The following is a 14361-nucleotide window of genomic DNA, read 5'->3' on the forward strand; positions in this document are numbered from 1 at the left end:
CATAGCTAGGCGTTTTAGGTGAGGATCAGTAATCCAGTAATGTTACTTGTCGCCAATAAATAGGTAAGTATAATCTGTAGATCGATGTTTTGTCTGTGAGAAAAATTCTACGAATCCTTTCAAATCTGTTCTGTCTTTTGTATGCTCTTTGAATCTTTCAGTGTATTTCTTAGTTGTTTTTTTATATACTCTTTGGGTGTTTTCCAAATAAGATATTACCTAAAGGTCTATGTTACCAGGTCATAAAATTTAAAAAAAAATCTTAGTGTCTATAGTATACTTATATCTTTGGGTGTCAGATTTTGTTGTGAATTGCAGTGAATTGTGATGTTTTCCATTGTTGTTAAAAACAAAGCCATAATTCTAAAATCACATTGTTTTGATGCATTTTAACTTCCACATTACGTAGTGAGCAGTGAAGAAAGATATTTTATTTTTACAAAAAAACAAAAGTTTAAGGGTGTGCTGTATAATTTTCTCAAGATGGGTAGTTTGGATAGAGCAGTTATAACTGGGTTTATTTGTCGATTATGTTCTGAAATGCACCGAGTTGTTTTACATATCTACGGACACGAAGGCATTCGTCTAAATATATCTGAAAAGATTAATAAGTATCTTTCAATAAACGTAAGTACTGCTTTTCTTTTCAGTTGAATTTTGTGGTTTGTGTAATACAAATAAAATCGAAATAATATTATAGGTGTCACCGTCGGACCCATTACCAAAAACCATTTGCAACAACTGCTTGGAACGACTGGAAAGTCAACATAAATTGGTGATGCGTATTGAACATGCTAGTAATTTTTTAAAGGGACGTTGTTAACATGTAGCTTTTAGATTTTATATCACATTACCTTGTATTTTTCACCAAATTGTAATTGTTTTTGTATAAATTTGTTGTTTAGTATCAAGTGCAATTTCTGTAAACAGTAATGAAGACAAGGCATATAATATTCATTTATAATTTGAGAGGTCTAATGGAACAAGAAATAAACATACTATTAGCTAATTTAATGTATTCATCGCGATTGCTTTTCTAATCTTGAAGTTAATATTGAATTATTGAGCTTTTTACAATGTTTCAAAATATAATTGTCACCTTAGTTGTTTGAAATATTCACTGTTCACTGAGAAAGAATAAATACCTACCAGACACCAATAGCTCTGAATCCAATTGAAAAATTATACTGTTTTTGAGCTGTAGTAGCCAACATACTTTCATAAAATTATAATAAAATAATTATGTTCTATTTATAATCAATAAATTGTGATGTCACAGATTTTTTTTCTATTTCCACTGTTTGTGAATATACTTTTATGTCTTGCAGTTGCATATAAGATATCAACAAAGTTTAAAAGTACCCTTTGTCTCAATCTATAGATTTCCGAACTGTTTTTACTTGGATAAAGAGTGTTTATAGTTTTATTACTATGAGTTACAAATTTTTATTCCTCTCAAATTGGTATAGTAAATAAAAGCAATTATAAATTTAATTTTTAGACACCTTGTACTCATAGTTTACATCAACAGAATTAGACAAGGAAATAAAGAAAAACCTTTAAAGATTGCTTGTAATAATATAATGAAAAAAAGGAACATCAAATTGTAATTTTATTGCACATTTCCATTAGCTGAAAGGAGTGTTTCAATTCTATAATAATTCTTAAATACTACAATTCTGAGATCATTAATTTTATCTCGCTTCTCTTCTATATCCGCATCTAGTTGTTTTATTTTTGCTTGAAGAGGTTGTAGGGATTCCTCATTGGTGCTAAAATAGAAATAAAATGTAAGTATTATAGTATAAAACATGCACTCAATAAAACAAAACATTAATTGTAAAATTTTCCTATAAAAATGTTTAAAAAAAATCAAAGAGATGGCTATCACTTGATCATTTTGTAAAGTTCATATAACTAAATGTAGGAGCTGTTTCATTAATATATTATCTCAAAGTGTGCAAGGGAAGAAAATCGTTTGAATCTTTCAGTTATTGTATGTTAGTAAAAAAAAAATACCATCTATGTACTAACATTTTTTGTTTAGATAATTCTACAGATGCTTCTTCATATTTTTTCGTCCACTCCTGTAGTTCCTGTCTCATTACCTCAACATCTTCTTGTATATGGTCAATTAACTTCCCCAATGGGTTGCTAATCCGTGATAAAGCTTGGACATTGAACCGCATCTGTTCAATTTCTTGATTTACCACATCCCTTGCTTTTTGTGCACCAAAATGCCATTCCTATACAAATGTAATAGCAATTGGAAATTCTCACTTAAATACACAATTTTTTAATCACAATATACATTACAAAACATTTATATTACACAATATTACTTTCATTATTACTACAATACTCGTTGGTAAAGACATGAGCAAACTACTAACAACCACTTCCTTTTCTGCCTTTTATTACACAAACTAATATATTGTCTTTACTCCATCATTTATTTGAAAATTGCAAATTTTTATCAATAGGAAGTGTTACAAGCTTCAAGTAAGATGCTTATTATACAGTTAAAAAAAATACACCTTTTGCAAACAACTTACAATTTCCGTCTTTCCTGATATTTGGGAAAACTCTTTTTGGGAATCCAATATTTGTTGTACTAAATGGCCATGCTGTTTGGAAGTTAACTGTAATTGTTCTTCATTTTGCAGTATTGGATCTGTTTGATTTTCTACAATAATAATACTTCCATCCTCTTCCTAAATTAAAAACAAATTATTATCATAGGTTAAAGAAACAAATTTAGAATATTTTATAACTGACATACCTCTTCTGGTACTGTATTTTCGACTATGATATTTGGTTTTTGAGCAATAGGATTCTCAGTTCCTATCAATGTAGCATCATGTTTTTCTTTCACTCTTGGAGCTCCTGGTCTAGATGATGATGGCCTCACACTTTGAGGCCTCTTATCCACATTGTTATCTGAATTTGATTCATGAGAAATTTTGTTTATGTCAATAGAGTTACTAATTGCTTCATCTTTAGTATTGTCAATAAGTTTATTTTTTGATTCTTCAATAACTGTCTTTCCAAGATTTAAAGGGTTTTCCAAACTGTCTTTATCATCTTGAATTTCACTTTTTAATGATTTCAGTTCTGTCTCAGACTTTTCAGGTAATGGCTCATTTGCAATGTCAATATTTATTTGATCTTCTATATCAAAATGTTGTGTTTTCGGTTCTTTGTCATCATTTGTATTAGTGTCTGTAGAATTTTGTATTTCATTAACTTTTGTAACATTGTCACCACTACCTTTTTCAATACCTTTTACTGGTTCATTAACTTGCTTCAAATTTGGAGATTTTTCTTGTTTAATTTTTTTGCTATTTGTTTTCAGATCTGGTACATTCTTAATAACATTTTTCTTGACATTTGGTATAGATTGTTTTTTCGGTGGCGATTCTTTAACTGCAGTCTCTTTTATTCGCAATTTGGGAACAGCTTTTTGATCTTTGTCTGGGCTATCACTTTTATTACTTTTTATTGAAGGAGTTTTTTTATCATCTTGATTTTTCTTTACAACTTTGGTAGTGTTTTTACTACTTTTATTAGTGTCCTGGGTTTTTATATTTTCTTTAAACTTTTGAACAGCCTCTGCTGAAGACAGTTGTTTTTCTAAAGCTTGTCCTAGACATTGTAGTAACTCATTAGTTTTTGCTGGTTCTTGTCCAGCAACTATTTTAGAAGGCTTAACTGTTAAGGTTTTTCCAGTTGCAATACCTATTATGAAACATAAAGAAAGGGTAATTATAACTAGATACAGGTGAGTAGTTAGAACAATGATTTATAGCTTGGCCTCTTTATTAAGAATTCATATAAACTTACCTAAGACCCATATGACCTTATTTAGGAATTGTATTTTACTTTCTCTATCTTTTACATTGTCAGATATTAATTCATCTTGTTCAAAGAGTCCATCAAAGAATCCAGTAGTTTTCAGAACCTATAAGAAAGTTATCAGTACTTACCATCATTTTCCTTTTAACATTACACTGATAACAACTACATACTTTCTAGAATGCAAAATTGTGGCATGGTGTTAATTATTTAGTCGTGTTAAATACGAAAAGGGGACCTTCGTATTACCAGAAAAGTATGGTACACGTACCGTTATAATAACATCGTGTAAAAATCTAAATGGCGGTTTCCTTAATAACTTCTCGGTAAGTGGAGGTCGTTTCACAAATTTTCCCAACGATAACTGCGTCGTTTTTATAATGTCTGCATTTAATTCTTCTTCCATCGCACATTCTTTACATTTGTTATTTTTTATTCGCCTATAAACTAATTTTTGAAATGTAAGAAGGTAATAGTAAATTAATTTAAACTGATACGGATTATATATATAAAAAAAAGCAGCTTTATAGTGTTAAATAATTGTAGTATTATAGATTTAAATCAATCAATGACAACGATGTTGTAATATTGTACACAATCATCACCATGGCAACGAGGGAGTGCTGCCACTAGTAAAATTATTTAAAAAAAAAACCACTGTTTATTGTTTTTTTTTCCCTCCAAATTCTTTACTTTGATTTCCTTTATTTATGCCCTTCATACATATTAGAAGGTAAAAAGAGCAAAGTAAGCGATTTTCTGGCGAAAAGTTATTTGAACCAATGGTTTAAAACCTGCCAATATTTATAATCTGTCAAATGTAGGGGAGATTTATACTCTTTGGGGAGTTTTGATTGGGAGAATCATGTATAGTCTGTGCTTTTTTGTCTTTGCTTCTACCAGAGAGTTTATATACTACGTGGCAGAACGTGTCATTACCGACAAACTGAAAATTTATCAAGCGATTTAATGACGTGTGGTTGTGGAACATAAAGACGTTAATTGCGAAAATAATTTTCTCATTTGACAAGAAAATAGACATAGCCCCAGGAGCCATATTGTTTTCGTAAATGAACTGGGGTAGCGCCTGGGTGAAAGTAATATCAATTTTGATGTGAGTTAACTTGATAACTCACCATCCAAGGAGTATTATTTTCGTTACAATTTGCAATTGTTTCTAGGATTAAGAATGCCTCCTAAGCGTAAAAAAGTAGGGCGGCCCAAAGGTTCTAAAAACAAAAAATCTCTCAACGGTAATGTGCCAGAAAAGAGTTTCACCTGTGGACTTTGCAAAAAAAAGTTTATCTCCGAAGAAAGTGTGTCTGAACATAGCAAAATATGCAAAAAAGCACTATTACTGAACCCAGATGTTATCAAGGTAAACAAAAATTATATGCTGTAAGAATCATAAGTCTCAATGAAAAGTAATATAATTTTTATTCATTATAAAACTATGTGTTGCAAAATTTAAGTGATAATAGGCTGACAGATTATCACGAATATTTTTTCTTTAAGTGATTTGAATTTGTATAAATACTTCATCTCTTTAAAACAAAACATATGAATATGGTTCTTAGGGATCTAATTTAACAGGCACACAGTATATTTCAACTTACAATTCTGTAATGTTTATGTTACTGTTTTAGGCAACATTCAAATGTGAAGAGTGTAACAAGAGGTTTACATTTGAAGACACATACAAATCTCACTTAGAAAATGAACATTCCAAAACCCCAGGCAGCGTAACATGCGACCTGTGTCCAGTGTCTTGTCCTAATAAAAAAGTGTTATCGAAGCATATTGAAAACTATCATGGTAGAGACATGTTTATGTGTCCACATTGTGACAAATTGTTCACAAGACAAACTCATGTGATGAGACACATGTCACAGAAGGGATGCGGTGGACAAATCTCCCTGTACACATGTGAAGTATGTAGCTTGTATAACATTCAAATTAAGAACAAAATTTTTCAAATACACTAGTATGTCAGTGGCCATAATATTAGTTTAATCAGAAATTATGAAATTTTGTTAATATATTCAGTGCCACTGATTCCCAGAGTTACTTTGACAACTGAAAATTGTAGTGTTGTTTAATATTTTACAATGTTTCTTCAAATACTTTAGAATTAACACACTTACTGTTGGTTTCTGAGATCAAAATCCCTGTATGAAACATGTTATCTCTGTTGTATCAAAGATGAAAGACAGGGATAACAATATCTTTTATACAAGGATTTTGGTCTCACAAACCCATGGTCAGTGTTAATGTTTAAGGCAAACTTTGTTTAAATTACTCATGTTTTGTCCGTTTTCAGATATGTCACAGTTCTTTTACAAGAAAAGACAATTTAATGGTGCATTTAAGGTTGCAGCATATTGCCAGTAACCATTTCTCTTGTAAACAATGTCCATACCATACCAAAAACTTCTCTAAATTAATCATCCATTGGATGAGATTTCATACAGGTAATAAGTTTTTTATCTCTAAATTTAATTGAATTTTTTTTTTAAATTTACCACCACAATCAATTAGGGAAAAAACTCCAATTTTGTGAAATTACATTTAGCAGTTATCTATACATCCCCACTGAGGGGCTCGGAGCCTACTTCAAGTTAGGGGTGTTATTTTATTAAATTCATAAAATATTTTCATTTCTCTTGGTTCGATTATCAATATCACTTCTTTATATGTTTTTTAATTTGTGGAACTTACATTTTTGAATTTTCATGTCTGTCTTCAATACAGTATTGTTACTCATTTATGCAATATTATTTTATTTAATTTCACAGAAAAACCTCTGAATTTTGAATGTGACCATTGCGGGAAGACAACAAGATCAAGAGCAGCTATTGCAAAGCATTTAGAAATACACGGTTTAAAGAAATTTCGCTGTGATGTGGTAATGTATTATTCATTATATACTTTGATGATACATAAAAAAAATATCCAACAAACCTTATAAGTGTTATCTTACTTGTATTATTTAAATCTCATTTGAATTAATGAGACTAAGCAAAAGGATGTTTGGTATTTGTTATGTTATAAATTAAAAAATGTTAAACAAATCTGCTTTTTCATGCTTTCAATGGAAAGCAGAATTTTGATGTGTGAGGTAAGTGCATGTTTATTGTTATTTATTATATTTTAATGGCATTTTACTATGTGCATTCTTTCTTTTATATTTTGTTATCTTAGTAGATTTATTTTATAAAAGTAAAAGCTTAAATGGGCCTTTTCCAAGTCCATATATTTAGAATACTGTTTACACATTAGAGATACACATTTTAGCAAAAGTCGGACCTGGATAGGTGAGAAACTTCTATAAACCAGAGTCATTGTTTAGACAGAGGATCTCCACAAGTGAGATACTTGGGTTAGAAACAAATTTCTATAAGTAAGGAAAGTGTTGCGGTGTCTGGTTTCTTGCTTATCCAGTGTCAATTTGATTTTAACTACATGTATCTTTATTTTGATATATTTGGTGTCATTCATTTCATCTTATCTCCTACAAAGTTACAGGGGTAAAGTTAGAAGCATAATAGCACTGGTTGTTTTCAAAATTCATGACAATTTACAGTAAGTGTTGTTTTCCAGTGTGGGTATGCGACGTTCACACTGGAGGTGTTGCGGCGTCACATCTTGACCCATGTGGAGGACAAGCCGCACAAGTGCGAGATGTGTGACCGCTCATACATCCAGCGCATACAGCTGCAGAAGCATATGGAGCGTCACTACGGATACATCTGCGGAGAATGTGGACACAACGCTAACACTAAAGCTGGGTACTATTAATATAAAAGCTAACTTTAATATGAATTATAAAAAATAAAATTAGCCAAAAAAAATCGTACTTTAACTTTATATGTAGTGTGATTTCAATTTTGTTTTGCATTGTTTCAGATTATTGATTCATAAACGAGAACATTTGGATTTAAAGAAATTAACTTGCCACTTTGAGGGTTGTTCATATTCTAAAAAGGAATTCAGAGATGAAGCCAGCCTGAGGAAGCACATCAAGGACCATGTCAATAATAAACGTGAGTTTAAATTATATCAGTATTGTTAAATCTAATAGGAAGGGAAAACTGTCTGTGGCACTTTAAAAGTGAAAGTCACTGTAAATATCCCACAGATGTACAAAAAAAATATTTTATAATTACAAAATACTCTGTGGACTGTAGTCATAGCAGTGACTTCCATCAAATTTAAAACAAAAAATTTTTTGACTTAAGCTCATTCCACAAAAATACTTAATTTTTTAATTGTAATGCACGTTATCTCTACTGCAATAAAAATTGATATATATTTTTAGTTTTTTATTTGCATGGACATATACTTTTAATATATAACAGCGTACTCGTGCGAGGTGTGCGGCAAGAGTTTCCACAACGAGGCATACATGCGCAAGCATGTGCAGACGCACACGCTGGAGCGGCCGCGGCGCTGCATGTACTGCGTGGCGGCGCGCGCCTACGTGCGCGGCGAGCAGCTGCTGCGTCACGTGCGCATGCAGCATCGCAACATCTTCCGAGAACATCTCACCCACGTGCGCCAAGTCCTGGTCAGTTATACACACACCACTATATTTCTCATTTACACTGCCTCAATAGTATTCATCATCATCAGCTCATTACACGTCCCCACAGAGGGGCTCGGAGCTTATATTAATATATATAGCTTTGATTTTTAAAATAATGCATAAACTTTCCGAGGAATTAAGGATTGAAAAATGGTTCAAGAAAAAAGTATATAATTAGATAACTAATATGACTTTAAATGTCATCCAAATATTTAAATCAACAGATTTAAATTGACATTGTATGTTAACTATTTATTTGTGTCAGGGGTCAAACGTGGGAACGGAGAGAGTAACGAAGTCTGAGCTGGACGCCATCCTGAACGTGCTGGATGCGGAGTCGGAGCGCATCATCGAGGGCTACGGCACCGGCGTCCTCTACGGTGGCATGCTCGAGGTCGAAGCTGACGCATCCTCACAAGATACTACCTCCACCAACACTAATGTCAGTCTCTTTTTATATTTATAATAAATACATTATCTTAAATTTGCATTCAGAACAATAACTAATTTTTGCTCTTTTTATTTTCCTTAGAGCGAAAGCAGTCCGCTGATGTCAGAAGAAGAGCTCGCAGAAAGTCTTAAAAAATTACTGAGTCAACTTATTGATAAAGAAACATTAGATATTTTTGGATGGCCGGACGAACCAGTAGATACGGTATGTAATATAATTAATAAGTAGTTTAACAAAAAAAACATAATCTCTACTTAGCTTATAATCAACAAAATAGTTAAGTGTGAAAATTGTTAAAATTACCTGGAATCTTGCTGTAATCTTACTAATATTATAAATGCAAATGTTTAAATGGATGGATAGATGTTTGTTTGAACATATCTCCAGAACTGCAGATCGGACCACAATGAAGTTTGGCATGTAGAACGTAGTCTGGAAGAATACATATGCTACTAATTAAGTATTTTTTAATTTCGCGTGGACGGATTAGCGGGCCACAGCCATATTATGAATGCATTATATAATTATTCCAGGTGTTAGAGAAAGTGATAGAGCAGTGCGGCGCACGCGCAGCTGATCGCGACAAGTGGACGCGAGTGCAGCGCCTGCGGGAGAACACCAAGCATTTATTCGTTTACGTAATCGATGACAAGAACATAGCGCGCATGCTCGACACACATACCATCGACCAGATCATCAAACACATCCTCGCACAAGTCGGTACAATCGCAACCAATACCAACAAAAAGTGATTCTAAGGTATAGCGCCATGTAAACTTTATTCCGGCTCACAAGGTATACGCGGCCCAGCTACCATCTGCCGCCATAAAGTTTGAATCTTATTATACCTTGACTAGGTATTTTGGATTTCATAGTTTATTTCTAACTTTACATAATTCCGTTTTTTAAGAACAGCCATTAACCAAGACAAGTATTGGAATTTTTCACTGAAATATAATTTTTTGCAATATTATAATAGTATGTGAATTATTAATTTAAGTTTGTTAACAAATCTTGCATATTTAAAGATTTTTTTTATATCATTACAAAAATGTCAGTTCGAAAAATTATTGTTAATTTTAATATAATGCAACTCAAACATATTGATTCAGTTCAGGCATGAGTTCTACTTTTCGTGGTCCAATAGTATGGTTGTTATCTGTTATTCAATAGTATATATTACATTTATTATTAGGATAGGTTATAGGAACCGAATATGTGCAATAATATCAATGTAGCACAAATGGTTTTTAAGATAGTGAAAATGCGAAGAAAAAATTAATAGAAAAATATTAAGAACAAATTTAATGTGACGTTAATCTGTTAAAATCATTATATTCGTACAATATAATGATCACATATTTTAAATATTTCAAGTTTTCAATTTTAGCATTTTATCTTATGTTTAACCGTCTTTAATTTTTGTCTAAAAATGAAAACGAAAATGAAATGTCAGAATTAGTAGGGACACAGTTATTTTGAGTAATAGAGCTTAAAATTATGTATATCTACGTTTATTTTATTAACGTTCGTTGTTATAAGTGTGATGAATAAAATATTTTAATATATTGACAGATTCAAGTTATATGCTAGGGAAAATATAAATGGCAAGATGTAAATATTTGTGAATTTACGTGCACTGTGTAGGCGGCGAGAGAGTATCTGCCATGACCATGAAGAGAAAATGCAGATTAAATAGCAACCTCTGAGGACGGGAGTTTATTATTTTTATTTAGTGTATTAAGTGAAATCCATTTTAAAGTTTGCTATGTACTATGTACCAATAATATTGAATTTTAATATTGTTAAAATAATTTACATGGATTGTTAATTATATTTTAAGTGTATTTGTATTCATTTGTTAATTTAATTTTGGTATTCTTTTTGTGGTGAGGTAGGGGTTATGTTTAATATTAAGTGCCTTATTTTTATACTTCAACTGTTAAAATGTAATGGGATGTGTATAATGGTTAAATTAAAATTTAGTTACTGAAAACACTTTAAGATATTGCGAGAAAGATTTAATAATAAAAGACTATTGTATTTTTAATGTCATTTTTTTTTCAATCAAAAAGTACAATAAGCAAACATTTACGTTTATGTAAAACATGTAAACATTTTTCTTGTGCAATTTTTGTTCGAAAGTTTCTTTCGGTGAAATGATGCCACATACGAGGAAAAAAGGGGTATATCTGATCTTAGTTGTATATTAATATCATTGACGAATATTCTAGAAACAAAATCTGCGTTTTCATTCAATTTTAATAATGGGAAAGGGGAAAAATATTTTTATGACGAGTTAAATATTTATTGGATCTTAATTAACGCTCTTTTATTAATTTCTGACTAGTACTGTGCTGGCAATTTTTACAGAAACGTCAATGTCAAAACTTAAATGTCAATTGTGTCAATGTCATTAAAGTAATCAAAAACTTTATTGGCTTTAGTTGGTCAATGTTGAATTGGTTCAATGGTTATTTGCAAATTGTAAGCTGCAAACGTGATTTCTTACTAACAAAGTCACCTTAAATAACAAAAATGTCAACATCTGTTCCACTTATTGTTAAATTACTGGCTTCTTCAGTTTCTGTGGCAAATAGAGCTGGAAAAATTGTGAGAGATGTTATGAGTAAAGGAGAATTAGGTATAGTTGAAAAGGTTTGTATTTTCTTGAAACTTACGTATATTAAAACTCACATGCGATTATGATTACGGTACCCTGATTTAAGTATAACGTTAGAAAGTATTTTTTATTTTGTGTGACGATTTCTCTTGCAGGGTAAAGATGATTACCAAACTGAAGCAGACAGATCTGCGCAACGATGCATTATTGCATCACTTGCCGCGCAATATCCAAATATAAATATTATTGGTGAAGAAGATAATCCTGACACTGAGGTAAAAAGCATTTGTTCATATTTGTTGTGATTACATCAAGCAACATCAATTGGAAACAGAATTAGAGTTATTTGAATGAAGCAAAGACTTTTTCATAAACCATTTGTTTAAGGGTGATGTTCCAAGTGATTGGATAGTTATAGACACAGACAAAGATGTTCTGTCTTTGGAGTGCCCTTCGAGTCTGCAAGGTGTGAAGGAAGAAGACATTGTTGTGTGGGTAGATCCACTAGATGGTACATCAGAGTACACTCAAGGTAAAGTTTAATTTTTTATATATTGACAATAGTTTAATAAGTTGTCTTAGAAAAAGTGGAATAAATGTTTAAACATCAATATACCTTACTTTACAATGTTGGTCATAAGATTATGTGGTCGACGATTTCAATTTATTTAAAACTATTGTAAGGTCAGGATTTCTATTTTATATTATATGAAATTTAAAGGCAAATTCACTTTTCCATTCATATAAATACATGTTCAATTAATTCACAGATTCTGTTTTTAAAGTGCTAAGCCTTTTAAGTCTCTGAAGCATAAAATTAGATATTTAAAAAAGTGAAACAAAAAAATGTATTTATAATCATGATCATTTATAGCAAGGTCAAATCACTGAATAGTTTGCTGGTTACAATTAGGAAGTGACACTGAACTAAATTGCTTTAAATTACTTTAAAAACTATTTTTTTCTTCACGTTGTAATAATTTTATTTTAACATGTGAGATATTGCAAAACTGAGTTAATTATTTAAAGTACATATTTGCTAATTATGTTTTCCTATGAATCAAATATCCCTTAAGTTGTTTAAAATCTTCTAGGTGCCCTAATGTTGAAGAGAGATCCATGGGAAAGATGGAAAATGTATTTGACACATCCATTTATTAGTATTAAATGGTATTTAAGTTTACTGCAATCAAATTATGGTAAATGGAAAATTTGAAAGTAGTAGGTAGCAAGCTTTTTTTATGTATTTAAATTATAAGGTCACTGATAGATTTTCTAACTCATATTAACATCAATTTACTTTAACATTTATTACAAACCAATGTATAAAGAAATGTAATTTGTCAATGACCTGATTGCTACTGGGTTTTATTAATATTCATTCCTTTTGTATAATATAATTAAACACTTCAGGGATGTTTTCTTTATGACTAACATTTGTATATAGCATGTTGCATGGAAATATTTTAAAGACTATTTTGATAATAGAATCTCTTTTTTGTTTTAGGTTTTTTGGAACATGTCACCGTTTTAATCGGAATCTCTGTAAATGAGAAGCCAGTAGCTGGTGTTATTCATCAGCCATATTATAAGACATTAATTGATGGTGAAAAGAAAATGGGGAGAACTATTTGGGGTTTACAAGGTGTGGGTGTAGGTGGCTTCACTCCCGCACCACCACCAGATTCCCTCATCATCACAACTACAAGGAGTCACTCTAATGCCCTTGCGGAGAAGGGACTGCAAGCTATGAATGCCAGTCAGGTGTTAAGAGTTGGCGGAGCTGGTTATAAGGTAATTATTTATTTTAGTGTGCTTTGCAAGATTTTTCATTCCATGTCCCAAATAACGTAATGTAACAAATTATTAATATAATAATTCATGATGTAACATTAGAAGCTCTTTTACATCTCATTATAGGAAATATGGATTACATAATACATGACAATGTTGTTGTAATAGTATGATACAAATTATCAGTTATTTGCTTGCTGTTAGAAACCAACGAATGCAATAATTGATAACATAATGTCATATCTGATTAGAAGAATTTATACCGTGCTGATAAAGTAATCAAAAGACCAATGACAATGAAGACCTATAGCACCAGTCAGTAGTCAAAGAATATAGCACAAAATGACGTCATACAACTTGTTTTTTTTTTATGATGACCAAATGATAAAACTAAATGAAATAAATGCTATTGTTATTGATAAATTAGAAAGGTTTTAATTCAAGTACAAGGAAATATAATTGAATTGATATTGAAATCACACAACCTTGATTAAAATTAGTTTTCCATCAAGGTTATAAGACTAAAGAACTTAATAAAGAAATGCTATTCATGTTTTAGTCTATTGTGCCAAATAGAACAAGTAACCTGTCCTCCATATGCTACGAGTATTGAAGATATTATGAACATATTTTGAGTTTGGACACCAATAGGGGAAAAATAATAAACTTATTTTACTTTTCAAATCTGTCTCATACTAGTTTTTATATTAAATGTATTTTTATAGGTTTTACAGCTTTTGGAAGGTGTTGCATCAGTTTATTTATTCGCTACCAGTGGTTGTAAGAAATGGGACACATGCGCGCCGGAAGCGGTGCTGTCTGCGGCGGGCGGCAAGTTGACTGACATTCTCGGCAACTACTATAAATATGGAGCCTCGGAACAAAGACTCAATAAAACCGGAGTCCTTGCAGCTGTCAACAATGAATTGCATAGTTATGCTTTGAGCAAAATACCTGAAGAACTAAAGGAATTACAATCTAAAAAGTAATTTTTTATAACTCTGTACATATGTATATAAAAGGGAAATAAAAGATTTTTTATATTTTTTTGTT

The 14361-nt window shown here is 31.2% G+C and overlaps 4 protein-coding genes across 8 annotated transcripts; 3 read left to right on the forward strand and 1 right to left on the reverse strand.

Annotated features, from left to right (window-relative positions):
- The first annotated feature begins 272 nt into the window (after positions 1-272).
- Positions 273-1207, forward strand: LOC106120130 (uncharacterized). Its single transcript, XM_013315352.1, has 2 exons — positions 273-627; positions 701-1207. Exons 1-2 carry the CDS (start codon positions 484-486, stop codon positions 821-823), a joined length of 267 nt encoding a protein of 88 aa, XP_013170806.1. The 5' UTR covers positions 273-483; the 3' UTR covers positions 824-1207.
- IFT54 (intraflagellar transport 54) lies at positions 861-4349 on the reverse strand. Its single transcript, XM_013315346.1, has 6 exons — positions 4127-4349; positions 3844-3961; positions 2783-3738; positions 2556-2714; positions 2035-2246; positions 861-1772 (listed from the first exon to the last, which is right to left on the reverse strand). The coding sequence occupies exons 1-6, from the start codon at positions 4259-4261 to the stop codon at positions 1613-1615; spliced, it is 1740 nt and encodes a 579-aa protein (XP_013170800.1). The 5' UTR covers positions 4262-4349; the 3' UTR covers positions 861-1612.
- On the forward strand, positions 1716-9891 carry LOC106120125 (suppressor of Hairy wing). Of its 4 annotated transcripts, none has more exons than XM_013315344.1 (11): positions 1716-1790; positions 5037-5233; positions 5502-5786; positions 6176-6326; positions 6651-6760; positions 7456-7643; positions 7762-7898; positions 8214-8422; positions 8706-8882; positions 8973-9095; positions 9425-9891. In XM_013315344.1, exons 2-11 carry the CDS (start codon positions 5045-5047, stop codon positions 9641-9643), a joined length of 1788 nt encoding a protein of 595 aa, XP_013170798.1. In that variant the 5' UTR covers positions 1716-1790; positions 5037-5044; the 3' UTR covers positions 9644-9891. The 4 variants fall into 4 exon arrangements, with proteins under 4 accessions (XP_013170798.1, XP_013170796.1, XP_013170797.1 ...); XM_013315342.1 differs by lacking the exon at positions 1716-1790 and adding an exon at positions 4754-4969; XM_013315343.1 differs by lacking the exon at positions 1716-1790 and adding an exon at positions 4754-4952.
- A 1419-nt stretch (positions 9892-11310) lies between these two features.
- On the forward strand, positions 11311-14354 carry LOC106119942 (3'(2'),5'-bisphosphate nucleotidase 1). Of its 2 annotated transcripts, XM_013315069.1 has the most exons (6): positions 11311-11549; positions 11670-11789; positions 11902-12046; positions 12609-12713; positions 13022-13308; positions 14034-14354. In XM_013315069.1, exons 1-6 carry the CDS (start codon positions 11430-11432, stop codon positions 14295-14297), a joined length of 1041 nt encoding a protein of 346 aa, XP_013170523.1. In that variant the 5' UTR covers positions 11311-11429; the 3' UTR covers positions 14298-14354. The 2 variants fall into 2 exon arrangements, with proteins under 2 accessions (XP_013170523.1, XP_013170524.1); XM_013315070.1 differs by lacking the exon at positions 12609-12713 and having other exon boundaries at positions 11313-11549.
- The last annotated feature ends 7 nt before the right edge of the window (positions 14355-14361 follow it).

The sequence above is a fragment of the Papilio xuthus genome, unplaced genomic scaffold, assembly GCF_000836235.2.
Source record: "Papilio xuthus unplaced genomic scaffold, Pxut_1.1 DF826961.1, whole genome shotgun sequence".
In the NCBI taxonomy this organism is placed as follows: Eukaryota; Metazoa; Arthropoda; class Insecta; order Lepidoptera; family Papilionidae; genus Papilio; species Papilio xuthus.